Source organism: Macaca thibetana, chromosome 5 (assembly GCF_024542745.1).
Source record: "Macaca thibetana thibetana isolate TM-01 chromosome 5, ASM2454274v1, whole genome shotgun sequence".
Taxonomy (NCBI): Eukaryota; Metazoa; Chordata; class Mammalia; order Primates; family Cercopithecidae; genus Macaca; species Macaca thibetana.
In genome coordinates, this window is record NC_065582.1 from 7,283,088 (window position 1) to 7,310,729 (window position 27,642).

Here is a 27,642-nt window from a genome sequence, read left to right on the forward strand (position 1 = left end):
AGCCTGGGAGACAGAGCGAGACTCCGTCTCGGAAAAAAAAAAGAAAAAAGAGAACTCTATTTGTTTACTGGTATTCTTGGAAGGAGTTATGCTTTGGTATTCCACCATTCTTGCAAAAAGTTTAGTATGAATCTTTTAAAGTCATTCTTGTGCCCTCAACCAGCCAGTCTCCAGGACAGGGCTTGAATCTCATGCTTCAGGTACCCACAGGGGAGCTGGTCACTGGAGGACGAGACAGGGATGCAAGGTGGCAAAGGAAACTGACTAGATCTCCCTCTGGAGAAGATGGGAGCATGGTAACGACTGCCAGGGACAATGCATTGTGGAGAAATCATCTTGTTAAAAAAGTATCTTAAGTTTCCATAGAGCTAGAATTATCTCTGGCAAGCTATTGCCTTTTGGTGCTTGCATAGTGAGACCATCATTTGGAGAGCTATTTAAAGTCAGGCAACCCCTTGCTGAATGAGTCTTCGCAGCAGGCTAAATAAAAGCAATGATGCTTTTAAAAGTACATGGGGAGAATGAGATAGCTGCTTGCTAAACTTGGGCACAAAAAGCACATCAGAGGTTCAGCACTGGTGTTCTTGTCAAGTCAAAAGGCTATACCTTGGCAAGGAAGGAGGAGACAGAAGATTCCTTCTGAAAGTGACAGTCCATCAGCACGTGAACGAGTTCCTGCAGTACACGGTCTGACTGTACTAACGCTGAATGCTATGCACAGCTATTCTTATTCCTATAGTAGACTGTTTTCCTGCCTGCCCAGCATCTAAGCCCCTTTCTTCTGGTGACAGCACTTTAGTTTTCCTTTAGGCAGGTGACCTAATTCAGACCAAGGAGAGTCAGGCTCAGGCCCAGGCCCAGACCCAGGCCACACATAACCATGAAGAAAGGTGTCTTCTTTGTGGTGGAGTTATTAGGAAGAGAAATGTAGACTCAGAGCTGGTGGTGGCCTTTTTGGGGAAGAGATGGCCTGAGAATGATTCTAAGGTAGAAGAAAGCAGAGTTAACAGACGAATATACCTAAGTTTCTGGTGTCATCATTTGAACACCTGGGTGCAACTGTATCTGAATTTTTTAGCGATATAAGCTAATAATTTTTTTTACATGTAATAATGTTTGAGTTCAACTTCTCACATGTGCGACCAGGGTCTTTCCTGGTAAGAATGGTCGAGTGGTCGAGTAGAACCTTCAAAAAAGAGGTTTTCCTGTTGAGGGGGAGTGGAAGTCTGTGGTAGGGTTCACTGTGAGACAGGGCCGACTTCAATGCGAATGGCCGGTGAAAAGAGGTACTCGAGGAACTGAAGACTGTGGTGAATTGTCTTAAACCTCACTCCAGATTGCACGTCCTTCAGGAGTGAGCAGCTCCCATCTCTTCACCTTCCTATTCTCTGGTCTCAGCAACTTCATGATCAGAGTATTTTGGGATATGAGCAACCAATGGCTCAGTTTAGGGGACTGTTGTCTTTATAAGTAAAGTTGGAGTTGAAGAAGAAAGATTTACAAGCCACGCATAGGTACTGGTGATCATTTGCTTTAAAAGCTTTCTCAACTAGGATAGGACAGCAACTAGTTGCTCCCAAAGTGTCTACATGCCCCATCTGGTGAGGTTATCCACAATTATCTGGTCCAGTGAGAATTGTTTCTGATTTCCACAGTGTGATTTAAAAATCTAGTAATCCATTGCTTGCCTTTGTCAAAATGATCTGCTCCCAAAGCCCCTATTTAGTACTTGGAGCTGGATTTGAGAAGCAGATGAAGGGGATACCTTGTTGATTTCAGAGAGAGTGGAGATCTTTGTCAGGGCTCTTATTATGGGGAACAGATTGCCCTTAGCTCTGAAAAGCTACAGTTACCCAGCATCCATGACAGCTGTTTGTTTGAAAAGAAACAAGGGCCTATTGGAAAGCAGCACAGGTGTTAAAAGTGGCTGAAGATAAGTTGCCCCCATCTACGTTCTTCCTATTCCTCATAAAGAATTCCCTTCTAAAGCAGCTTTTTACAGATAAAGGGGAACAGACATACATAAAGGCAAGGAGGAACACCTATTTAGGGAGATTCAGGTGTTTAAAATCTTTAGCATTCAACAGTGGTGATGGGGCAAACCTGACTGGGTGAAGTAAAATAAATTTTGCAAGGAAAGGAAGATGCTTGGTTTAAGAAGATATTTCAAGATCTCCCTATATGATGGATGTCTTTTCTAAAATTTTTTGATACTTCTTCTTTAGTTCCAGGAATGGTACGCAACTTCCTTTGCTCTTCTTTTACAAACACTGTGTTCTATAAAATTGCTCAAACTATAGTAGCTATTTATTGGAAGTGTTCAATTTCTGACTAGGGCCACACTGGACTCTTCACCCTCTCCTCCTGAGTTACTTAATATGCTAAATCAAGTTACTTAGCTACTCTCTGGATAAGTCACCATTTTGATACTAAACTTAGACAATGGATCTATAACACTACAGTCAGTCACCATATATCCTAGAATTTCAGTCTAATAAAATCCACTCTGGGTCTAAATAAGGACTGGACTTAAACACTCTGTTAGACTGTCTTCATATAATTGACATCCTTCATTGCCATCCTTCGTGTTTTGATTTGGGGTTTGGTGTGAAAAATACTGTCTTTATACATGTAGCTTATGCTTAAGTTCAAAGAACCCGCTGACTTAGGTTATAAAGCATCCAGGTTACAATCTCAGGGCATAAGAAGGCTGGCACTGAGATTTCTTCTTAGAAGATCAGCAAAATTAGGTTAGGGGCAGGAATACAAATTATGTGAGATAGGCAGAGAATCCGCAGGAGGCCTTCTGTCAGCTCAGATTTCCCCTCCGAGAGGGGAGCCTAGAGATAGCATAGTTTCCTGCTAATCAGAATAAACAAAGGGGAATGAGGCCAATTCACAGCTGATAAATTTTGAGGAAAAGGAAAAACCTCTTTAGCTGATAACAATACTAAAGAGTTGATTAGCCCCTAAATTAGTCGGCAGTGTCTCTGCAGACTTGGTCCTGCAGCCCGCTTCCCTCTGAGAGACTCTGTAACCTCCTCAGTGCAATCTTCTCTTAGAAGCAAAATCTGAACTGTAAGATCAAGGAGAAAGAGAAGCTCTCCTTCCTCCCTAGGCAATAGCAGCCATGGAGTAGGGGGTTCTTTGGGGGAAAGTAATGAAGACAGGTGCCATCTGTACTGTGGTTTTGAGAGGATTCATGCTGCCATGTCTATAAAGCACACGGTTAAGAGGAGTCGGGGCAACAAGGTATTCCTGAGCAGGAAAAGCTGTGAAGGCTACGGGCCACCTAAAATCTACCAGGAGCAGAAAGGAAAGGCTTTAGCTCAGAATTTGCGGCTCAAGTTTCTTCACAGTCCAAGTTAAGAGAAAACAGTGAACAGTCTGCTAGAAACTAAAGGAGAGAATTGCAGCGCCTTGACAGGATAAGGCACAAATAACATTTGCTTTGAGAATGACTGTCAGCCCAGGCTGGCGTGTGTGTGTGTGTGTGTGTGTGTGTGTGTGTGTGTGTGTGTGTCTGTCTGTCTGTGTGTGTGTGTCTGTGTGTGTTTTCGGTTGGAAGGGAGGTTGAGGGGTTGGTTCTGGTCCCTCTGTTTCCTACAGAATAGTAGTTGAGGCCCTCTATAGGTATAGAAAGGTAAAGGCTATTCAAGCTTCTCTGACAACCTTCTATGAAGTTCACTTAGTCGAGATAAGCACTTTTGAAAGCAAAAGAAGGAAAACTGGATAATACTAGCTGCTACTCAGAGCAGGCTCTGTGCCTGGCTCTGTGCCTGGCAATACGCTACATATTTCACATGCATTTTCTCAATCCTTTCAAAAACTCTTTTATTGCTACTTTATAGATGCAACCATTGAGGTTAAAGTGATTATAGATTTTGTCTGAGGTCACATAATTACTACATGGTTCAGTGAAGATCTGTGTGCTCCAAAACCTACACTGTCACCAATGCTTTATCGTACATGTGTACAGTCTCAAAAAGAGCAGGGAGAATGGCTGGGGCTGGTGGAGTGGTAGGGAAACACAATCTAACGCACAGGGCAAGTGTCCATAGAGGCCCGGAGAGGAACTCCAGCCCTCCTAAAAATGCAGTGCTAAAGCTATGTCAAAACTGAACAGCTGGCCGGGCGCGGTGGCTCACGCCTGTAATCCCAGCACTTTGGAGGCCGAGGTGGGCGGATCACCTGAGGTTGGGAGTTCGGGACCAGCGTGACCAACATGGAGAAACCTTGTCTCTATTAAAGACACAAAATTAGCCAGGCGTGGTGGCTCATGCCTGTAATCCCAGCCATTTGCGAGGCTGAGGCAGGAGAATCACTTGAACCCAGGAGGCAAAGGTTGTGGTGAGCCGAGATCACGCCATTGCAGTCCAGCCTGGCAACAGGAGTGAAACTTCATCTCAGAAAACAAAATAAGGCTGGGCGTGGTGGCTCACGCCTGTAATCCCAGCACTTCGGGAGGCTGAGGTGGGCGGATCACGAGGTCAGGAGATCGAGACCACGGTGAAACCCCGTCTCTACTAAAAATGCAAAAATTTAGCCAGGTACGGTGGGCCTGGCCTGTAGTCCCAGCTACTCGGGAGGATGAGGCAGGAGAACGGTGTGAACCCGGGAGGCGGAGCTTGCAGTGAGCTGAGATCGCGCCACTGCACTCCAGCCTGGGCGACAGAGCGAGACTCCGTCTCAAAAAGAAACCAAAACAGAACAGCTATCGGAGCCAACTATTCCATCACTGGAGAGGTAATCACCAACTGTCACTCCCTTCCCTGAAATTAAAGTAGACTACATGGAGGCTGAGCTCAGCGGGGAAAAGAATTATTCTTAACCAAGGGCTTCAACTAGGTGGAATCTCACCATCTTTCTAACCAAGTATCAAGTTAAGGATAAAATGTCACTAGAGTACAGCTTCCAGGGGACTGTTCTCTGTTACTGTTTTGTCTTTTTCCATCCATGCCTTTCAACAGAAGAGGCTGGAACATTCTTTGCATCTTTTGGAATGTTAGTTATTAAAACACTGCTTTGGAGCTCCCAATTCACAGAGCCCTGAATACTGTGGTTGAGGAGACGAGTCACCTGGGGACCAGGAAAAGGAACAGAGAACAATGGACATTATGCAGTAGCTTGGTTACCTTGCCTTTTCCCTGAACGATAATAATCTTGCATTTGTTTCAGGAAAAATGGACAGCAAAATCATTCTATCAGCACTCATACATTTTTCAATCAATCTAATCTATGGGGATCACGGTTTTTTTTTTTTTTTGGCAACAGATATCTATGTACTCACTGTCACTTATGAACCTGTGCTCTGGCACAGACTTGTGTTCATGCTCAGCATTTCTTACCTCCTTCATTGTCCTTGCTATCTGTGCAGAGAGTCTCCATGGCTACATCACAGCCCGCTCCTCTCCATCCAGGCTGGCACACACAATGCCAGCCATTTTGGTCCAGGGTACATCTTCCGTTGCTGTTGCACAGACCAGGACAACCTTCTGTTGAGACAAAGAAGGAAAACACCAGTGATTTGAGTATTGAGTTTTTGTACCTAAAATAAACAGATAAGGGACACTTAGTGGGAACAGGCCTTTATAAACAGCACAAATACTGTAATTGCACATGGATAGAAACAGCAACATTATCTATGGAATCTAATTCTTATCCAAGTGGCATCTTTGATTGGCCTGACCCTTGAGACACCACTTACCTGTGCAGGACAGAAATATATGCAACGATCCACTAAATAGTTGCAGGCCAGACAAAATTAACTTACATTTTTTCCCTTTAGCAAAGCAACAAGGTATATTGTGTGGTGTGGAAAAGCATCTCAACAAAATAATTTCAGAATCCCTTGTCTAGATTTGTAATCTGTTTTAAACATTACTGGTCATTTATCAGGACATGCCTTCTTAAAACACCTTGTTGCTTAAAAAAATTCCCTCAAACTCCAAAAGCATGAAAGTGGGTATAAGGATATGAGTGATGTTAAAAAGAGAATATTAATTTTATCTGGCCTCAGAGTTGCCGTATATTCATGTGAAATTACAGTGCATTAAATAATTGCACAAAGTATAGGCCAGTATTAATGACTATACTTTATGCCAAGAGTACATTCCTTGTCACAGAATAAGCAAAGCCCAGGAAATAGTGAAGCAGCTTAGCATCTATTCTAACAAACATTAGGATTCAGGCTGCATACGGATGGGACAGGACCGACAGGATTTCCAACTAAATGTAAGAGCTGTGCATATTGGATTACTTAGGACGGACAAAATGAAATACCATAAGGACCACAATAAAACATTGATAGACTGAACAAAAACACGGTAGTGACGTGCTTCAAGACAGATAGCGAAGAGTGATGTTTTGTGACAATCTCCCTAAGGCTTTTATGCTGTTACCTTTATATCCTATCTTGTCTGCTTTTATGGGCAAGGAGGGAAAATTTGGGAAACAATTAAAATAATTTAATATATCCAAAATCTATAATTGTTTCAGTCTAACATGACATTTTAAAAAAAACAATTTTTGCCACTTCCTACTGATGATATCTGGCATGCAGCCAACGTGATCTGTTTATGAGGATGACACTTGGGTAGATTCTGGTGTCCTTGTTTATGAGTGTGATATGACACTGACAGAAGCGAGGAGAGAAATGCTTTAACATTCGAAGAATAACTGGCTATTCATCAGATCTCTGTGGACAGAGCTATTTATAATTTGGTATAAAACATATTAATAAAAACACTTGCTACAGCAATTGGGGTTTGTTTTACAGCTTCTTATCATTTGAATGCTACTATTGTTCCAGTGACAAAATTTAAGGGAACAATCTGTTTTTAAAGATGTTTAAGTCTGTGTTGGAAGAATTATTCATATATTGGTGTCCCCTCCTCCACTGTGGAACGTGAAAAGAAAATATCGTAAAGAGACATTCTGTCTCTTAAGATCAGAGTTCACAGAAAGAAGACTATTTTGACTGTCTCTCATGGAAGAATACAATGAAATAACACTTATGGATACCATCAGGTCAGGAAGAGATTAATTTTGCTGCTTCTTTTCGTTCAGACAATTACCGTCTGTATTTATGGATTATTCAATAAATAAAAGGTGAATCTTCTTGATGGATGTGTTTTTTGTTTTGTTTTTAATGAAAACGCAAGGTTGAATTGCCCCACTGACAAGGAGGTGCGGCAGCTGACTGACTGCACGTAAGATTTGGTATATGAAAGCCTGGATATTGCCATGAATATTTTCATATTCTAATGAAAAGCACAAACAAGGAATAGAAAGTAGGTAATCTGAGGAGAAAGGGAAGGGGAATTTCCTCTTCTGAAAAAACTTTTTCCATCTACTTCTACGGTAACTGAAGATGTGAGAATCTGCTGTTTTCTGCTGAACAAGGTTATCAGTTCTTTTTTTATAGAATGTACAGTATTTATAGCTTTTAAAAAATAACAAGACATAAATTATGATATCACATATATTTTGAAACATTTAGAAAAAAACCAAAGAAGTTTCCGTATGAAATAAATGAGATTTCTCTCAACATGTTAACCAGAATCTTCTTTAGATTGACAATTTCTTATTCTGTGATAAGAGTATTCGTGATTCTTTAGTTTAGAATTTAAAGCTCATTAAGCTGAATTGTCAACAATGAAGATCTTAAAGCAAAAAGAAAGAAAGAAAGAAAGAAAGATAGAAAAAAACCCCCAAAACCAAAAAACAGCAAATATACCGTTATCTTCAGTTTCTGGTTCTAGAGAAAACGCTTTTACAAAGGAATGAAATCTGTCATAACCCAAAATTATAAAAATGAGACACAGACATTTAAGTCTCAATACTTTAAATCCAAGGCATTTTACATAATTTAAGTCTGATTTGTAATTTACAAAAATATGCATGGAAAACAGTCTATTGTCAAACCTAGTGATACACGGTTATATATAGATATACATGTAGATATGTCAACAAAGAGCAAGTATACAGTACCTTTAACTATCTTATCCAAATAGTGAGCTTGGGAAATTAAAAAGGAAAAAAGAACAGACAGACATTTCAGAAGTGTCACATGGGACAAGAAAATTTTCAGAATTTACATGCAAATTGAGTAGCTGCAGCTGACATAAGACTCACATCACACGACAGAGATGCACTTCATATCTCCTAAAAATGCAGTCTATTCATGTTTTTAGCAAATGCAGTCATGATTCCAGGAAATACTCAGCATTTTCAACTAACTGAACTAACACCACTTTTCACAGATTCTTTGGAATGCACTCCACTCTCGTCATTTCCAACATTCTCCTTTATAATAGCTGAGCAGGACAAATGGAATCAATTCTTTATTCTTAAAGAACTTTGGAAATTTACAACTATGAGATCTACAAATAATGAAACTTTAAAAGTTAATAAATAAGCAAAAAGAAGAAAGAAATTGAGACTCTTGAGCAAATGTAATATATTGATGTTACAGTTGCAAAAGGCACATATAAGTCCTTTAGAAAATGATTACCCAGTATCTCTTGACTGCAAGTCAGATAGACAATGATTTATCACATATATAGTCCATTAGGAAACAGGGACTACTGTAAGATCCTGTTTATTTTCAGAAACCTACCGGAACAGGCTCTTTTTTCTCACGAAAGGTGTGTAGGAACAGTCAGGACTAAGATTGAATCTTTTTCTGTACCTGCACCTGCCCCTGTCCACTTGTTTCAAGAGGCTACAATTAGGCTATATCTTTCCCCTTGAACTGAGACATAAATGCCTCCCTCATTGTAGAGACCTAATATATTCTTAATAAGCCTCCAATCTCCTCGCTTTGTCAAAATTCATACATCTTTAATGATCTAAAATTGCGTTTCAAAGATGCTTATGTTGATTGGTTTTCACTACTGACATATGCAAATGGTAGCAGAACTCCTAACAGAATGATGGAAACTGTAACTTTCAGTTGGGCCACTCAGGTGTGGTGGTTCTGTCATGTGTGTAAACAGAACTGTATATGGTTCTGACACATCTGTACTGTGTATATGAAAGGATTCTTCACTTTGCCACAGGATTCTATTAGAGGCATTTGAATTGCATTTAAAAATAAGCATGTTTACAGCTAATTGATAATATGATGCAAGGAAAATTATGGTGAAGAAGATATGGTATTAGGTACTACTCTGAAATTATAATAAAAATAATTTATCTTTTAAAAAAATTATTTATTTATTTATTTATTTTTTGAGACAGAGTCTGGCTCTGTCGCCCAGGCTGGAGTGCAGTGGCGCAATCTGTGCTCACTGCCAGCTCCGCCTCCCGGGTTCACGCCATTCCCCTGCCTCAGCCTCCTGAGTAGCTGGGGCTACAGGCGCCCGCCACCATGCCTGGCTAATTTTTTGTATTTTAGTAGAGATGGGGTTTCACTGTGTTAGCCAGGATGGTCTCGATCTCCTGACCTCGTGAACTGCCTGCCTCGGCCTCCCAAAGTGTTGGGATTACAGGTGTGAGCCACCGTGCCCGGCAATAATTTACCTTTTAAACATTAAAATAAAAATGTATTATTGCATAACCGTCATATAATTTCTTTATAATTCCTTCTATATGCTATATACTTTACATGCCATATAAACTAGTAGAGCCCTGTAATAGCTCTATTGATGATTTGAACATAAAGAAAGTGCTATCAAAACTTCTGGAGTCTCTGATTCTCATAGGGTAGTATTTCTATGGAAATTCTTAGTTTACAAAAATTAATAACGCTGATCACTGTTAGAGAGTAAACCCTTTGCTTTTACATTAGTCCTGCACAACCAAAATAAAGAACACAACTTAATTCTGATCTGGATTAGCCGTTTTAATGGTGGACAAAATTATTTCTAATCAGCCAATCGGATTATTTTTGCCAAGAGACTCAATTATGCAAAACCTGTAGACTGATTTACAGGTAAAGGTAGGTGTTTGGGTCACCAGAACATCAGAGGTAGAACTCAAAGTAGAAAATACATTTAAAATACATAGCCAGTCAAAAGTAACATGATACTTTAAATATTTGCAACACTTAACACAAGTTTTGCAAAACACTAAAAGCCAACCATAAGAAAAAATATCTGTACTGAGAAAGATACCAAGATTTTTCATTTGCATTTTATATCACAGAGAATTGTGAGGCTGAGAGCTTAAAACTAAGACACAAAGAGGGAAAAACAACAAGGACTATTTTGACATGGAAGAAAATCTTTCTGATAATACCACAAAAACCTGGTTCTACATAATGAAGAAGTTAAAAGGATACGTCAATATATGAGGTTCAAATAATTATTAAAAGTAATAACTGCAACAATATAAACATCATTACATAAACCACAACAGGAAATAATAAAAAAATGCAGACATGTTGGAAGAAGCCATTAGAAATAATAATCATAAAAATAATACAGTATATTTAAAAATTAATGTACCTAACAATTGCTGAAATGCATATGAGGTTGTAAAAAATTACTTTGAAAACTAACGAGTATGTTCTGACACTAGAGAAAAGTCATTCTTCGATCTACTAAGAAGTTGAAACGATTTATAGAATAAAATTCTTATAAAAATGGGTGCTAGACGTATAAAAGGGGGTCCATTAAAAAACTATTTTCTGGAGCTGGATAAGGTGGGTCACGCTTCTAACCTCTGCACTTTGGGAGGCTGAGGCAGGAGGATCACTTGAGGTCAGGAGTTCGAGAGCAGCCTGGCCAACATGGTGAAACCCCAACTCTACTAAAAACACAAAAATTAGCGGGGTGTGGTGGTGCATGCCTGTGGTTCCAGCTACTTGGGAGGCAGGAGAATTGCTTGAACTCGTTAGGCAGAGGTTGCAGTGAGGTGAGATTATACCACTGCACTCCACCCTGGGTGACAAAGTGAGACTCTGTCTCAAAATAAAAGAAAACCACAAAAACCAAAAAAACCTCCACTACTTTCTAGTAAAATGCTGCAGTCATAAAATACCTTCCCTGGAGTTTCGATTATTTATCTTGGAAGAAGACCCACGTGGGACACACGGCATGAGTAGTACCATATTTCCTGTGAGATGGCAAGTCTTAATCTTTTTTGGGTCTCAGATCTTTGAGTAAACTGGTGAAAGTTTTGGGTTCTCTTCCCAGAAAAATTCACATATGCTCACAAACACAAAATGCCGCCTTTGATTTCAGCTCTTCCATGAGCCCTGGCTCTGTAATGTACAGATTATGAACACCTGGCTGATGTATTAATGATTCCTAAATTTCTAGCTCTGGCCCAGCTCTCTCTCTCCTAGCTCTGACCAGGTTCAGAATGATCCAGGGTGACACACATGAAGCACTTTGCTGCTAGCCTTGCTCACTGTAGGTAATAGGTAATTACACTGTAGGCAAAGGAGGTAATAATAAAGCCTTCCTTTGTGCCAAATACTGTTCTAAGTGCTTATATTATTCTCTCATTTCCTCTTCACCACAACCCTGTGATGTAGTAACAGTTGAGACAGTAAATATAGATGAGGAGACAGAGGAGAGGAATGATTATCTTGGGCAAGGTAACGCCTTGGTAACCTAGGCTGACTGGTTCCAGAGCTCGCTCTAAACCACTCTGCCACAATGCCGTCTCTTGGAGATTTAGAATAAAAGGAAGAATAAAAGTTTTTGGTTTTTTTTTTCCCCCGTAGAAAAAAATTGATGAAAGGAGCTCAGAGCCAGACACTTCGTTCTCCAAAGCCACAAGGCAGTTCCACCTTCTTTTGTCTTCTACATGGATTCTGTAGGAAAGCACAAGGTAGATCTATAGATGACTTTAAATGCCAAGGCTAATTCTTGGCCTTAATTGTCTTTCAAAACACATTCGGATACACAGCCATCCCTGGAACATAACAAATGAAGCAACCATTCAGGTTTCAAGCCTATGACCCGCGGGTCCTTGGTCTGCTTGCTGCTATAGGTAGGCAAAGACTCGTGGAAGTTTTGAATGTGAAAGAAAAATGTGGCGCACCGAAAATATTTATATTATATATTTAGTCCATAAATTTTCAGTATCGATAAAGCAAATGACTTCTGCTGTATTCTTTTCACACATCCTCCCTCTAGGTGCCTCCTTTTAAGAATTCCCCTTTGTATTTTCGGGAAAGAAGGGTGGAGGAGGACACAAGATAATTTGCTCTTTTCTGCACCCCTCAGTGATGGACCTGGACTCTCAGGCCTCTGAGGATGGGCCTTGGTCACATATAGTATTGTTGTAGGTTTCATTCCTCCCATATAGATCAGGAAGGAATGGCATCTTTTTGGAATTCTATCTTCAGGCCGTTGCCTCATCTGCTTATCTATCAACATTCTGGGCACCCCTCCATCTCTTCTGTTACCTTATTCTTCCTTTTTCCTCCCCCTTCCCCAACACCTCTCTTGGATAAAGTCTAAGAGTATGCACATCAGAGTACCTGTAACAGCAAAACAACAATCAAGAACTAGCTGTGATGAATTCACTTCTACTAACAGATGCCATGAAAATACAAGACTTTAATGAACTTTCTAGGCATAGGTGACTTAATGTGTAAATTGTCCTCATTAGAAATGTAAATTCTAGGCCCTGTAAATCACTGCATTCCCACTGCCTGGCTCACAGCAGGCTCTTTGTGTTTTTGGATACAGGGTCACCCAGGCTGGAATGCACTGGCACAATCACAGCTTGGCTCACTGTAGCCTCACCTTCCCGGGCTTGCGTGATCCCCCCACCTCAGCCTCCCAAGTAGCTGAGACTACAGGTGCACCCCAACCACACCCGGCTAATTTTTCTATTTTTTGTAGAGACGGGGTTTCACCATGTTGCTGAGGCTGGTCTTGAACTCCTGACCTAAAGTGATCTGACTGACTCGGCCTCCCAACCTGCTAGGATTACAGGCATGAGTCACTGTGCCTGGTCAAAGCAGTGTCTTAACATCTGTTATATAAAATGATCAAATGTACTTTTGGTGGCCTTAGTATATCCTCTATGTGTTTACAGCTTTTGAAGAAATTCTATAAGTAATATAGAGACCATCTTTTGAGAAAGAAGCAAAAGTGGGCAAAACCTCATTTATACCATCCTCCCCCTCTCCTTCACCCATCTGTTCCTCTCCCCTCCCATGTATTCTAACTATGGACAGTAGTATTCACAATAACTACCATTTATTATGTGCTGAAAATTGCTAAGCATTTAATGTGAATTAACACGTTTAATTTTCACCACCCTGTGGGGTAACAGGTACATTATTATCTTCCCCTATTTCACAAATGAGGCAACTGAGACACAAGAAATTAGATAACTTTCCTAAGATCAAAATGCTAGCAGTGGCAAAGAGAAAGTTCCAACCAGGTAGTCTGACACCAAAATCCATATTCTAAATAAATGTTATAGTTACAACTCAGAAGAACCAGAACTGTGTACCTGTGTAAGGTGGACTGGAAGCATCATCTGTTTATAGATTGGTCAAGGAATTTACTGGAATAAAAAAATCAGACTAAACAACGTGGAAATCATTAGTTCCAACACTGACAGTTAAAGGAAATGAGATAAAAACCCGAATGAATTTAAAATCCTTATATGATTACACAGCTTCATAAATGAGAGTACCTTATATAAACTAAAGAAAGCTTTAATGCTGTCATCTGTTCTAAAAAATCCAAAGTTTGGAAAACCAGTGGGTAAGAGAGTAGAACTAGGGATAAACCCAGGAAAAATAAAAACAAGTAAGTTTGAAAAAAACAGAAACCAAAAAGCCCCAAAGAACAGAAGCAGTTGAGTGGATGTACAAATGTTGGACGAGAAATATCTGCTGAGTACTGGTTCCCAAGAAGGCCGCTCATTTAAACATGAGGTCTAAGGAGTGTATGTGCCTGTCTGGCTGAGACATGGAATAAGATTAATTCCAAGTTTGCCTCCTTTTACCATCAGGCTGACTCTCGTAAACACAGAGAAGTAACAAAGGCAAACCAAGTTGGTTATATAGACATCAGGTAGCTCACAAAGGAAGGTCAAATCTGTTTCACTGTGTATAAGCAGTTGTTGATGTGTATGGCTATGAACTACTTACATTGTTTCTGCTGTCAACAATGGGCCTGGGGGGAGCATATTAAACAGTACCGTATAATATTTTCACCGGGCTACTGGCTTGAATCCTCGGTACAGCGTAGACATCAGATGCATACATCATAAAATATAGACATTCTTCACTATGACAATTACTGTGAAGTCCTTGGAGTAGAGGGCAGATTTTTAGTTAGCATTGAGCATTTCATAATACTTCCGAACACGGACTTAAAAAATGACTCACATCAGTATCTCATTAAAGTTGTAAGTAGGTATCATTCTTAGATTAGTCAAGTACCAATTCCTGCAGGATGACAGAAAAGCTACAGTCTGCAAATAAGTACGTATTAAATCCACTTATTCCAATCAGCAACTGTTTAAATCAGCATGCAAGCTGCATACCCATTGATTTGATGTTCCTTAATTGGTGTTCATTGCACTGTTTTATTACTGATTACCATATCATAAAGGATTATGACAGTGATATAAGTTTAAACACCATAAAACAATGTCATATTCTTAAGAGTTTACTCAAGACTCCTTAAAATATGTTCTCTTTCGCCACAGAATTATCAGATTATGGGCAAGCTCAAAAAAAATTATTTCCTATTTAGGAAAGTCAATTAATTTGCATTTTACCAACTAGGAAGTGAGGTGGTGTCAGCAAAAAAAAAAGTATTTTTTTGTATGTGTGTTTGTGTGTGTGTGTGTGCACACGTGATTTAAAGGGATCTGCTCCCTTACAATTGGTAATACTTTTTCAAAAATTTGCTTCACATAAATTGTTTTTGAAAGTTTGCATATTTTATTCTTTTTATTCTTTTTGCAGTTTGGAAATTTGGTGTAAAAATTATCTGAATAAATATACTGCCTCTTACATGCACCTACCCAAGCAGAATACCATACTTCAATTTGGAACAGTATTTATACCAAGGCATTCCAAACGAGTGAAATAATATTGTTTCCTGATTTAAGTCAGCCCAGAAAAATCCAGATTCTATGGAAAAGGCACTTTGAGATACATCACATTTTATAAAGTCAGCACTGCTGAAAGAGTGCCTTTATAAGCTGCAGAGCTTTGTAGAGATGACTGGTAGAACAGAATTTGGTATTTTCCTTCAATTTAGGATTTCATGCCTGACTATGGACTACATACACATAATGGAAGTAACAGTGGAACACTCAAGGTCCAGACGGCTGGCTCACTGATGCTGGGATGTGCACAGCCTATGCAAAGAGATGCCTTGTGTGCTGTGTGATGGATGAGTTTTGTGGTAGCCTTTGCATGTGGGATGATTTCATTCACTGAACCACAAACATACACGTGTTAGTAACGCATCTCCTTTACTTTTTATTCTTTGTGTGAGTTTATTGAATGACACAAGCAAAAAACACATTTTAGGATTTCCTAGATTAAAAAATTCAGGTATATTTTAGTGTTCTGATTTGGTAATGAAACTAGTCAGAGACAGCTCTTAACATTAATTAAAAAAACTATAATACAACTATACTAGGAGAATATTTGGCTATTTAAGGTTTTGGAAAAATGAAGTTGGTTATAACAATGATTAGAGTGGTGTCTGGATAGTGTTAACAAATCCAATCGCAGGAAGCCATAACAATGATCTACAGATTTGGGCAATATCAATGGGTATAATTTTTGGCTTACAATTGCCACTTTTGTCTATTCACAAGATTTAATATTTAAGAAAAATTTATAGACTAAAACTTTAAAGTATGAAAAATATAATGGGTCTTTCTCATATCAGTTTTCTTGACCATATCTGGAAAATAATAAACAAGACTGAACAATCCTTTTAACTTACCTAGGATACATTATAATTTATTTTATGAAAATAGTAAACAAATGGCTGTTCTCAAAGGTGATTTATACAGAAAGTAATTTTTCTTTATTTGTAGGTGAGAGTATGCAAGGATGTTTACCACTTGTATACACTTTTCTCAGTCTTTTCTCATGAGCTGATGCTGGTGACACAAATAATCTACCCACTTTCTGTAAGTGTTTTCCATTGGCCAATGCCTACACAGATTCCAGCCTACTAATTTCCAATGACAGAAAAACGGGACATTAGGCCGGGTGCGGTGGTCAAGCCTGTAATCCCAGTACTTTGGGAGGCCGAGATGGGTGGATCATGAGGTCAGGAGATTGAGATCATCCTGGCTAACACGGTGAAACCCCGTCTCTACTAAAAAATACAAAAAAAACTAGCCGGGCATGGTGGTGGGCGCCTGTAGTCCCAGCTACTCAGGAGGCTGAGGCAGGAGAATGGCGTCAACCCGGGAGGCGGAGCTTGCAGTGAGCTGAGATCCGGCCACTGCACTCCAGCCTGGGCGACAGAACAAGACTTCGTCTCAAAAAAAAAAAAAAAGGGACATTAATTTGAATTTTGAAAGGAGGTGGGCAGAGTTCAATAGCTCATAATGTTCTTAAATTTTCCATAGCATAAACTGATTTTCCTCAAACTATTTTTTACTGTTTTAATTGTTGTTTTTTATTTTGGCAAACTACAAGTTCTGTTATCAGCTATCATTTAAAATTTCCTGGATAAAAAAAAGTGGTACTTTATTAAGACATCACTGGCATTATTGTTTTTGCAACTGTTTCTATGACAATTCAATCTTTTGAGACAGGGACATAGATATTAATTTATTTTCATTACATAAAAATTAATTTTCATCTATTCCACTATACACATACACACAAGAACAATTAAAAAATAATTCAGGAGGCAGGACAGTCTATCTAGGGCTTAAGAGCGTAGGCTTGGGCCGGGCGCGGTGGCTCACGGCTGTAATCCCAGCACTTTGGGAGGTTGAGGCGGGCGGATCATGAGGTCAGGAGATTGAGACTATCCTGGCTAACACGGTGAAACCCCATCTCTACTAAAAATACAAAAAATTAGCCAGGTGTGGTGGTGGGCACCTGTAGTCCCAGCTACTCGGGAGGCTGAGGCAGGAGAAGGGCGTGAACCTGGGAGGCGGAGCTTGCAGTGAGCTGAGATCCCACCACTGCACTCCAGCCTGGGCGACAGAGCGAGACTCCGTCTCAAGAAAAAAAAAAAAAAAAAAAAAAAAAGAGTGTGGGCTTGGAAATTGCTCACATGGGTCTGGAGTCTGATTTTGTTGCTTACTAGCTGTGCATCCACAGAAAAGTTACATAATCTTTTGGAGCCTCAGTTAAATCTTCAATGGCGATTTTACTAGTTTCTAGCTGAGAATTAAATAACATAATTAATGTAGAACAGTTTGCATTGTGCCTTAGCAAATAGTAAATGCTCAATAAATATTAAATATTATCGATTCATCTTATTAATAGGGATAGTTTAAAAAGGACAAACTCATGAGGCAACTGGTATTTTTTTAAGCGACTATGAAGAAGAAAAAGTCTGACTTTGAGGAAAGAAATGTGCGATTGGCAATGATTTGGTTTCATAAGCCCCAGGGTCCATTCTGCCCCATAGCAGCAGGATAAGCCCCTTTACTCTGCCTCCCTAAGCTATCCTCCTTTTGCTGAGAACTTTCTTTATATGAACTGGCTTGTTCCCAGAGTAGGGACAACTCCATTTCACAGTCAGGAAGCTTTCTTCTTCCTTGTCTCTCATAAACCGTCTGCTGGTTAGATGCACAATTCCTGGTCAACATGGAGTTCAGCTTTTTGGAATAAAGAACACATCACAATTTGCCCTTATATATTTTCTGCTCCCTCACTAGTAATTTTTATTTGAGCAAGATAAATTAATGTTTTCTTGAAAAGTGTAGGTACTCACACAAATATTCATATACTCCACTCACAAATTCAGAAATACAAGCCATGGATTTACAATAACTATTTGGAAACTAAAATATCATATTTTACATGCATATCCCTATCCTTACGTTGTGAATTTGCTACAGATTTTTCATTATGAAATACACTGAGCAGACAGGATATATATTGCTAACTTTTCATAGCAGAATGGTATAAGTTTATGTGTCACCATTCTTAAATACAGGAGGAAGCCCACCCTTGGCGGAGACAATCCCTTCCAGTAGCTGTGGGTGGCACACAAACCTGTAGTCGTAATTGCACATCTAGACTTTTACTATGTGGTTTGTTCCTACAGTGGTCACAATTCAGAGGACAACGCTTTTAGGGGCAGGAAAGAGTCAGAGTAAGTGAAATAACCACAGTTTCCTCTCTGCATTTTATGGCAGCTCTATGGTGATTTTTTCCTTATCTATACCAATGTACTGCAGTGGATTACTCACATACACAACAATCACTACTGGGGACTCATCTTAAAAGTCAAGAGTCGGGCCAGGCGCACTGGCTCAGGCCTGTAATCCCAGCACACTGGGAGGCTGAGGTGGGCGGATCACGAGGTCAGGAGCTAGAGACCATCCCGGCTAACATGGCGAAACCCCATCTCAACTAAAAATACAAAAATATTAGCCAGGTCTGGTGGTGGGCACCTGTAGTCCCAGCTACTCGGGAGGCTAAGGCAGGAGAATTGCTTGAACCCAGAGGCAGAGGTTGCAGTGAGCCGAGATCGTGACACTGAACTCCAGCCTGGGAGACAGAGCAAGACTGTCTCAAAAAAAAAAAAAAAAAAAAAAAAAAAAAAGTCAAGAGTTGGACTGTATGTGAAAAGTATTATTTAACACCTTATTGTTCAGATGGGGACTAATGAATGAATACCTTATGTCATTAATTCACAATTAGATTGCTTATGTGTAGCCACATGCTTTCTATGGACACATATGTAAATATTAATTTTGGACAGAATGGTAATCATTCAGCACCGTAACAATGAAGCAGCTGTAACCTGTCTGGTGGGCTAAGCGATGAAGCTGTGGGCGAGCTCCACAGGCAGATGGCTTTACCCACCCATGCTTAAAGTTAAAGACTTTTCTAAAAAGAGGTGTTGACAAATCAGAACAACTAGGCATAGTTTTGATGCAAATTGACCAATTTGCAATGTAGATTACCCTAAAAACTAATTTAGCATATAAGAAAAATTAAGCTCTGTTGTTAAAGGAAGACATTATATCACATTTAGATATAGTAGATTCCCCACCAACATAATTATTTACTAATTTCATTCAACCAACAGAGTTTAATGGAAAAGCAGCTGGCAAAGTATTCACATTTATGGACCTCCTCTGACTGCTCCTTAATTTATCCAAGGCACATGCCTGTTAAATCCCAGAAATGATAGTCATATTTCAGACAGCTGGTTTCCAGCTTCATTAAAGGGGCACTCAAAAAAGAGAGGGTCACTGAACTTATCATGAGGAGCAACAGACAAAAATTGGCTCCAGTCACACCCTCATCTGCAAATACGTTAAATATGAAGGCTGCAGGAAGGCCGTGCCTCTGTACGGACAGACACCATAACCAAACTTGCACTTCAAAATAGGGAGGTGGAAGAGGAACTGTTTTAAGATGAAAAGAGGCTATTTTCAACTTGTCATATTCAAGAAATGGCAAAGATAAATTCAGCCATTGAAAGGATACCAACATACCATGTGCGAAGGGATAATCATACTTCTTAAAATTGTGGGCTTAATTTCTCTACCCTTACATTAAACTCAATGAAAAGTCCCCAACATTTCATTTACTCCATGAGGTAATAAGGATCTCAGCATATAAGGAAAATTACTTCAAATCCTCATAAACACCTCACTAGCTGCCTTTCACTCTCCAGTTTCCTGGCTTACTTTCGGGAAGAATGTGGCATCCTTATAGTCTGGAACTTGAGATAATCTTTCTCTTCCTTGCTGATATCGTGAAATACCTGACAACATATTATTTTGCACCTGGTTTCACTCTCAAATGCCTTGGATCTAAACTTTTCAATAAAAGGCTTCTGATGAACTTGGCAAGCAGAAGAAGGAGTATTTTCCATCTTTATTTCTGGTTAAATTGTATATCCAGTCAATTGAGCTTTAAAACCTCCAATATACTAGGTTTTGGTGGTAATTACAATTGTAGATGGTTTTTAAGAGATACAAATTAATGAAGTGTTCCAAATGGAAAAAAGATACTCTAGTATATTAGTAAAGGAACAAAATGTCAAGTTTCTAATGAAACAGTATAGTACAAATTTGACATATAACTTACTTGGCTTTTATTCAGATACCATGTCTCTCAATAAACTTTTTAAAAAACAACTATATTGGTTTAAGATGGGACATGTGGTTTCAGAAAGAAAAATGGAAACCACAGGCATGAATACATGAATATATTCGTATTTTAAGTTTCTGGCCTGGCCTATAACTGTAATTAAAATTAATGGATTCAAAAATTTCCTTGAGATAACAATTATAATTTATAAGTTGTTTCCCTAAGACACAGAGCCACTACACAGTAAACTATTTTGAGACTTAAAAGAACTAGTTAGCAAACCATAAGTTCACGGTGGGAAACAAACGCAAGGTACAGGGAAAGGAAGGAATCGGGTGTGCCAAGCCTAAAGAAATCAGGCAGATTTCAATGACATCTAACTCATCAAAAAACAATACAAATCCTCACAGTTTCTTACGTATTGCTCCGAGTCGAGAAAAATCACAACGGGTTTAACTCTCCATTCTTTCTGGAGCAGCTGCTTCTAATGCCAGTGGGCCTGCCTTCCAGTGGGCCCTGCAGGAAAAAGCTTCATTTGTCAGGAGCTATTGGGACTCAAGCTAGACCACAGGAGGCAGACTGGAAAGAAATTCCTGCACAAGCAAACACCACAGTATAGAATTCATTTATCATATGACCCTAAACAAGCATGTGAAGCGTATTTCTTTGAAAGAACTCTAAATTCTCATCCTCATAGGCTACGTGTAAATTACTTCAGTGGGAAATGTATGTTAAATCCAGATGTATTCACCCACAAAGCAGTTATTTCCATTCAGAATTGAGTCTCAGAAGGCCTAAAAAATGCTCCTTTTCTAAAGTATGGGAAAAAAAAAACATCTAACGTTTCCCAAAACAACACACCTGTCCTAGAAATTTACCTCTCAGTAGCACTGGCACTGCCATCTGATATGAAACCATGCAGCGTTAGCTGATAACTATGCTGTTGTCTCTCTTTTTTGTGAGGATAAATTATGGCATGAAGGATAGGGTGGAGGAAAAGGGAACTCAAGGCCTGATGTCAGTAGTGACAGCTGTTTATCCCTACACTTGCTCCCACTCTTAAGGACAGAAACCGAGGCCTTGGGAAATTATTTCGTGGAAAATAAATCACCAGCACAATTGGAGATTACGTATCCACATGGCCCTCGGGACTACGACTTTTCCTGACAGTTACACAGCAAGTCAGGTGTAGAAGTCAGTGCGGAGTCTCATCCACTTCTTTGAGGATGTAATCAGTAATCTGAGTTGCAGATGTAATTCTAACCGGACTTTTGGAGACATCGTATGACTCGCCCAGGAAGGTGAAGGAGATAGGAAGGAGGGACGCTACAAGGTTAAATTTGTAACACACTTCACAAGAAGTTGGTAGAAGAGTCCAAATTAGTAACACCTTTGAGGCTCTATAGTATACAGACTGTAACAGTGGAAATTGAATTATTTGATAAAACCTTGGCGTGCAGTATTTAAGGCTAAACTATGATAGAAACACAGAGTCAAACTTACTAAAGTTTCCAATTTAGGTCACTAAATTTGTTTTTGTTGGTTGATGACTCTCTCACTCAACAGGCTATGGAACACTGAGCGAAAGACAAATTTGGCTCAAAGTGCAGATCTGCCATTGCTCTCAGTGCTGGCTGCAAGGAAGCAGAACCCCAGGCTCCATGTCCTTTTTTTGATGAAATTGGTATATATAAAGAAAAGCAAATATGAAAGAATGATTTGAAGGACAGACAGATTGCAACATCAGAAAAAACCTTATCTTTGTAGTAGTTTAAAAAATATTGAAACAGTAGAGAACACTGACAACCCAACAAAACAGGGCCTCCACCTTTTAGAAAGGTCACAGAAACCAGGCATGCATTTGTAGATAAGAGATTAAGTGACCTCTTCTTTTAAAAATTACAAGACTGAGGCCAGGCGCGGTGGCTCACACCTGTAATCCCAGCACTTTGGGAGGCCGAGACGGGCGGATCACGAGGTCAGGAGATCGAGACCATCCTGGCTAACACGGTGAAACCCCATCTCTACTAAAAAATACAAAAAGCTAGCCAGGTGAGGTGGCGGGCACCTGTAGTCCCAGCTACTTGGGAGGCTGAGGCAGGAGAATGGCGTGAACCCGGGAGGTGGAGCTTGCAGTGAGCTGAGATCCAGCCACTGCACTCCAGCCTGGGTGACAGAGCGAGACTCCGTCTCAAAAACAAAAAAAAGAAAAAAATTACAAGACTGAGGGGATTACAGAGGCTAAAGGCTATATAAAACTGTTAACTGAAGAAACTAGACTAAAATGAGAAAAACAGTATTGAAAGGCCCCCAAAGGATACTGTTATCTCAATGGAAGAAACAGACACCTAAATCAGCCCGGTTCTCAGAACATGGGCGATACTCCTGAGCTCTGAAGGGGGCTTTCCATGACTCTCTCAGGGATCTCTGTCCCCGCTGTCCATCAAATTTCTTATTACTGAGAATCACTGGGACTTGCAGAGCAGGAGGGACCTTAAGAAGTTCTCGTTCTGCAAGCTTCACAGGAGGTTTTTCAGCCTGTCAGTTTAGGAGACTTTCCCCTGGATTTCCAGGGCCAATCAAGTCAGTTTAGGAGAATCTCCCCCTCAACTCCATGCCTGCCGCCTCCTTGGTGACCCCACTCTCCACTGTGAATGACAGATCACGAGGCATCTATGTCCAGACTATTCATGTGTCAGGAAGTAGAAGGGATTAGTTCTCCTTGTATCCAGCATGCACTCCTGTTTCTCTGGAGGAATTAGCGAGGCTAATTCCTCTGCCTAGAGACAAGATTTAGCAGGGAGGAATTAGTCACAGTCAGTTTGTTATGAATTTCAGTCCAGAGACTAGCAACAACAACAAGAAGACACATCTATAGGGTGTTTACTGCATGCCAGGCACTGTGCTAAGTGCTCTTCCACATGACCTGGCCCATTTAATACCCTCAGGAACTCTACAAGGTAGTTATTATTTTCATTCCCACTTTATAGATGAGGAAACTGAGGCACAGCGGGCTTAAAGTAATTTCCCAAGATCATACAGACATGAAGTGACAGAGCTGGAACCAGGGGGAAATCCAGGGTTTATGGGTCTGAAATTTACTAATGTGGGAGGCCCTCTTTAAGAAAAAGAATATCAAAATATAAATAGGAAATTGGTATAAAAGGATGTAGAATGAGAAAAACCACAACAAAACATTATTTTTCAGTTAATCCCACAAATATCAGAGAAACCATACACATTTTTTTTTTTTTTTTTTTGAGACGGAGTCTCGCTCTGTCACCAGGCTGGAGTGCAGTGGGGCAATCTCAGTTCACTGCAACCTCTGACTCCCTGGTTCAAGCTATTCTCCTGCCTCAGCCTCCTGAGTAGCTGGGATAACAGGCATGCACCACCATGCCCAGCTAATTTTTGTATTTTTAGTAGAGATGGGGTTTCACCACGTTAGCCAGGATGGTCCTGATCTCCTGACCTCATGATCTACCCGCCTTGGCCTCCCAAAGTGCTGGGATTACAGGCATGAGCAACTGTGTCTGGCCCCATATACATTTTTTTTATTCAGTGCTTGCCATGCCTCTAAATGAACATTTTCCCTATATTTTTGGGCTATAATTACTCTTTAATTGCCTCTTTATATGACAATGATTTTTGTAATATTTTCTATAGAGAGTATAGAAAGATAATTCAGTCTATATTCTGTGTGATAGTTTACTTTTCATTATTGATAAAACTATCAGTAGTAGTCCAATTGACTTCAAAATTTGTTATTGGTAATGTCATGTAAATTTGTGCCATTATTGTCAAGTTTGGAAAGGCTTTTTTTTATTGTGTAATAAACTGATCTTAAATATGCTGAGTTGATAATACTCATTAACTATTTTGTTGTGATGTCTGCACAGTAGAATATTTTGAGTTTTATGTTAACTTTGCAATGTCAGTATTTCATATCATATAAACAAGACTTTCTGGTGCACTCATGTGATTCAGTGATACTCTGGGATGCGTAACACATGTGATTTCACACACCGTTGAACTTAATATTTGCAGTACTGCTACGGAGTTATACCCTACAAATACAGGAATTCAGACAAATACTCAAAGGAGAAATACTCATCTAAAAGGAAAAGCTATGGCATGTTTATAATTATATAAACTCTATTATCAAGTACACGCCTGGTAGGAGAAAACTTCCGCTTTAATTAGGCATTTTAGGTATTTGATGACATGAGGAATTTTCCAGACCAGCTTCTATTTCCATACATTTCAAACCTTATTTCTCCTCCAATACCTACTTGCTTCTAGTGCAAAGCTCCGCAAGACAAAGTTGTATCTTCATCTAATTACTCCCTGACCCTGTACTTTCGTCACTAGGTGAGTCAGTGGAAGGTAGGAAGATTCCCGGGTGGCTAGCAGTAACAACCAGAGACACAAGTGATTTCACACCTCATAGGCATATCCCATTAAATCGAAACTAAATGTACCCCCAGATCAAATTCTTCTTATCGGAATTCTCACAACGCCCACAGCCACCCCAATGCCATCCTGCATGAGGAAAAGTGTGGTGAAAAGGAAGTTGGAGTGTGAAGAGTCAGAAGTCAGCTGATTTGCAAGTTTTATATTAACATATGACACCTGAACCCATGGTGTCCCCTTGTGGGATCTTAGGAGGGGCCAGTGCAAATGAAACCCTGACATTCATGCTTCACCAGCTTCACAGTAAACCTGTCTCTGGCAAGGTCAGGGATGCTGGTAGTTTGGTGCAGTGTTGCCTTTCGTCACCACTACCAACCACTGACTGATGTTGAAGCCAAACGCCTCCCAGAACAGCCATTTGTGGGCATGATGTGGTGTCCTACATCCACTGTGAATGGAAATTATCAACAAAATGTGACTTAAAATCTACAAAGACATTTTCAGAATTACACGTTGTTTTATTTTGGATATGATGCTCAATTTGGGAAACACTGCAAAAGTTCCGAAGAATACTGAGTTTTGTAATTTAAGTCAAGCATCTATCAGAGCGGTCACTTTATTTTCAAATTTGTCACCTACTTTTTAACAATTAAAATACTATTCTTTCACCATTATCTGAGATAAGAATTAGAACACCAAGCCTAAGCTTGTCCGTACCAGTAAAAGTTTTGATCTTTCTCTCTTTCCACCCCACATTGTTTCCGAAATACCTCCCCGGCTGTGTGCATTTCACTTGCAGTTTCTAATCTTCAGCCTCCCAAAGCCCAAGAGCAGCCCTGGTGTTTAACAGACAATGCTGAGTACTGCATGTGTAAGTTTTGTCTGAGCAAACAAAGCCCGTCTTTGTGATCATTAATGATCTCGTTTCCCAATGTACTGAGAATTAGAATAAAAACAAATAGCTGGTCTTTTGTAGTTTAAAGGAATTAGGATGTCCCCTAGGCTACATTTCCATTTGAATTGCCTAAAAGTACATGAAAATCAATGTAGCTCAATAAACAACTCTGTGCTTGAGACATTGCTAGAAGAAAAATACATCAATATCCTCCACCTTTCTTTCATCATCACGATTTGAAAAAACAACGCTCGGCTGGGTACGGTGGCTCATGCTTATAATCCCAGCACCTTGGGAGGCTGAGGTGGGTGGATTGCTTGTGTCCTGTAGTGTGAGACCAGCCTGCCTGGGCAACATGAAGAAACCCCTTCTCTACAAAAATACAAAAAATTAGCCAGGTGTGGTGGCACACTCCTGTGGTCCCAGCTATTTGGGAGGCTGAGGTGGGAGGATCACTTGGGCTCGGAAGGCAGAGGCTGCAGTGAGCCATGCCTGTACCACTGTGGTCCAGCCTGGGCAACAGAGTGAGACCCTTCTCAAAAATAAAAAAATAAACGGAAATAAAAAAAAAATAAAACCAACTCTCAAACCGTTAACCAAAACATAAAAATTTCTTGTTAAACAATATCCATTATGAGACTAGATTATATTTTATAACAATAAAATGGAAATGTCATTAACTCTTTAAAGTAAATTTCCTGGACAGGAGTTTTGTTCTGTTGTTCTTGTTTTTGAATGTTGGCACCCAAAACATTTTCTGGGTTGTACTTTGTCTCATTTATACTTAATAACAAAATTAAAACTTGAATTTATTGAACATCATTTGCTAAATGCTTTACATTCTAGTATTCCATTTAATTCTAATAATCCCATGAAGTACATAATACTCACATTTCATATAAAACAGGTTAAATGACTTGCCCAAGGTCACTCAGTGGTACGGAAAGAATTCCAATTCCCAAAGCTTTTAAACATTACAGTATTCTGCTTCAAAATCTCATATATGTACTATTACAGCCATTTTACATTTGGGAAAAAACCCAACTGAGGCTGAGAACAGTTAAGATACAAGTTCAAGGACAGGCGTGGTGGCTCACGCCTGTAATCCCAGCACTTTGAGAGGCCGAGGTGGGTGGATCACCTGAGGTCAGGAGTTTGAGACCGGACTGGCCAACATGGTGAAACCCCACCTCTACTAAAAAAATACAAAAATTAGCTGGGTGTGGTGGTGGGTGCCTGTAACCCCAGCTACTTGGGAGGCTGAGGCAGGAGAATCACTTGAACCCAGGAGGCGGAGTTTGCAGTGAGCCGAGACCACGCCATTGCACTCCAGCCTGGGTGACAGAGTGAGATTCCATCTCAAAAAACAAAAAAAAACAAAACAAAACAAAACAAAAGACCAGTTATAGTGAATAAATTGTAAAACTGACTTATAAACATTTTATTTAAAATGTCAAAGCCCATACCTTTTTTATTTATGTTACCCCGAGTTTTGTAAGAAATCGTTCTTAGTATCACAGAAGAGATGTTCAATAATTGCTTATTGGACAAATAAATGAATTAATTAACAAATAAAAAGTAAGCGAGGCATGCAAAGTAGAGCATCCCATAAAACGAACCCCAAGTGATCTGAAAAAGTGAAGATGGTTTCTTGCTATGTTTCAGTGCCACAGGAAAAGCAAAAACAAAAGTTAAATGACATAGAGACAAAAAGAGAACCCCATGTTTAAATCTAGTAGTTTTCCAAATAAAGCAGAAATTATCAACAGTGAAAAAATCCTAGAACTGCAAGAGACCTCGAGGGGTCCTTCAAATAGGGCTACTACACAAGAGACTTGATCTTTTAGGATAATGGATGGAGCGAAGTTAAAGAAAAAAAAACTCCCATTCTAAAAATACTCCTTAAGCTAACAAAAAGAACTGACAAAACCTCCAGTGTTTCACACCTAAGTAATCACAGTATTAAGCTTTAACAATACTATGATTACTTGGGAGGTTCCCAAATTTCTTGAGTAGCTTGTTCCAGGATTTAAATATGCTTTCTGACTTGAGATTCTTCATTATATCTAACAAACATTTATACAATATAAACCCATGTTCTCCACTTCACTTCTGTCTCCTGGATAAATGGAAAATGCCA

The 27,642-nt window shown here is 39.7% G+C and overlaps 1 protein-coding gene across 1 annotated transcript in view; it reads right to left on the minus strand.

The window, feature by feature from the left end:
* The window catches only part of TENM3 (teneurin transmembrane protein 3), a 2,279,939-nt gene that overhangs the window by 76,766 nt on the left and 2,175,531 nt on the right, over positions 1–27,642 (minus strand). Inside the window, exons 19-21 of the mRNA XM_050789940.1 lie at positions 7,993–8,019; positions 6,402–6,419; positions 5,349–5,495 (exon numbers count right to left, since the gene is read on the minus strand). Coding sequence (XP_050645897.1) covers positions 5,349–5,495; positions 6,402–6,419; positions 7,993–8,019 — 192 coding nt within the window. The remainder of the gene's footprint in view (positions 1–5,348; positions 5,496–6,401; positions 6,420–7,992; positions 8,020–27,642) is intronic.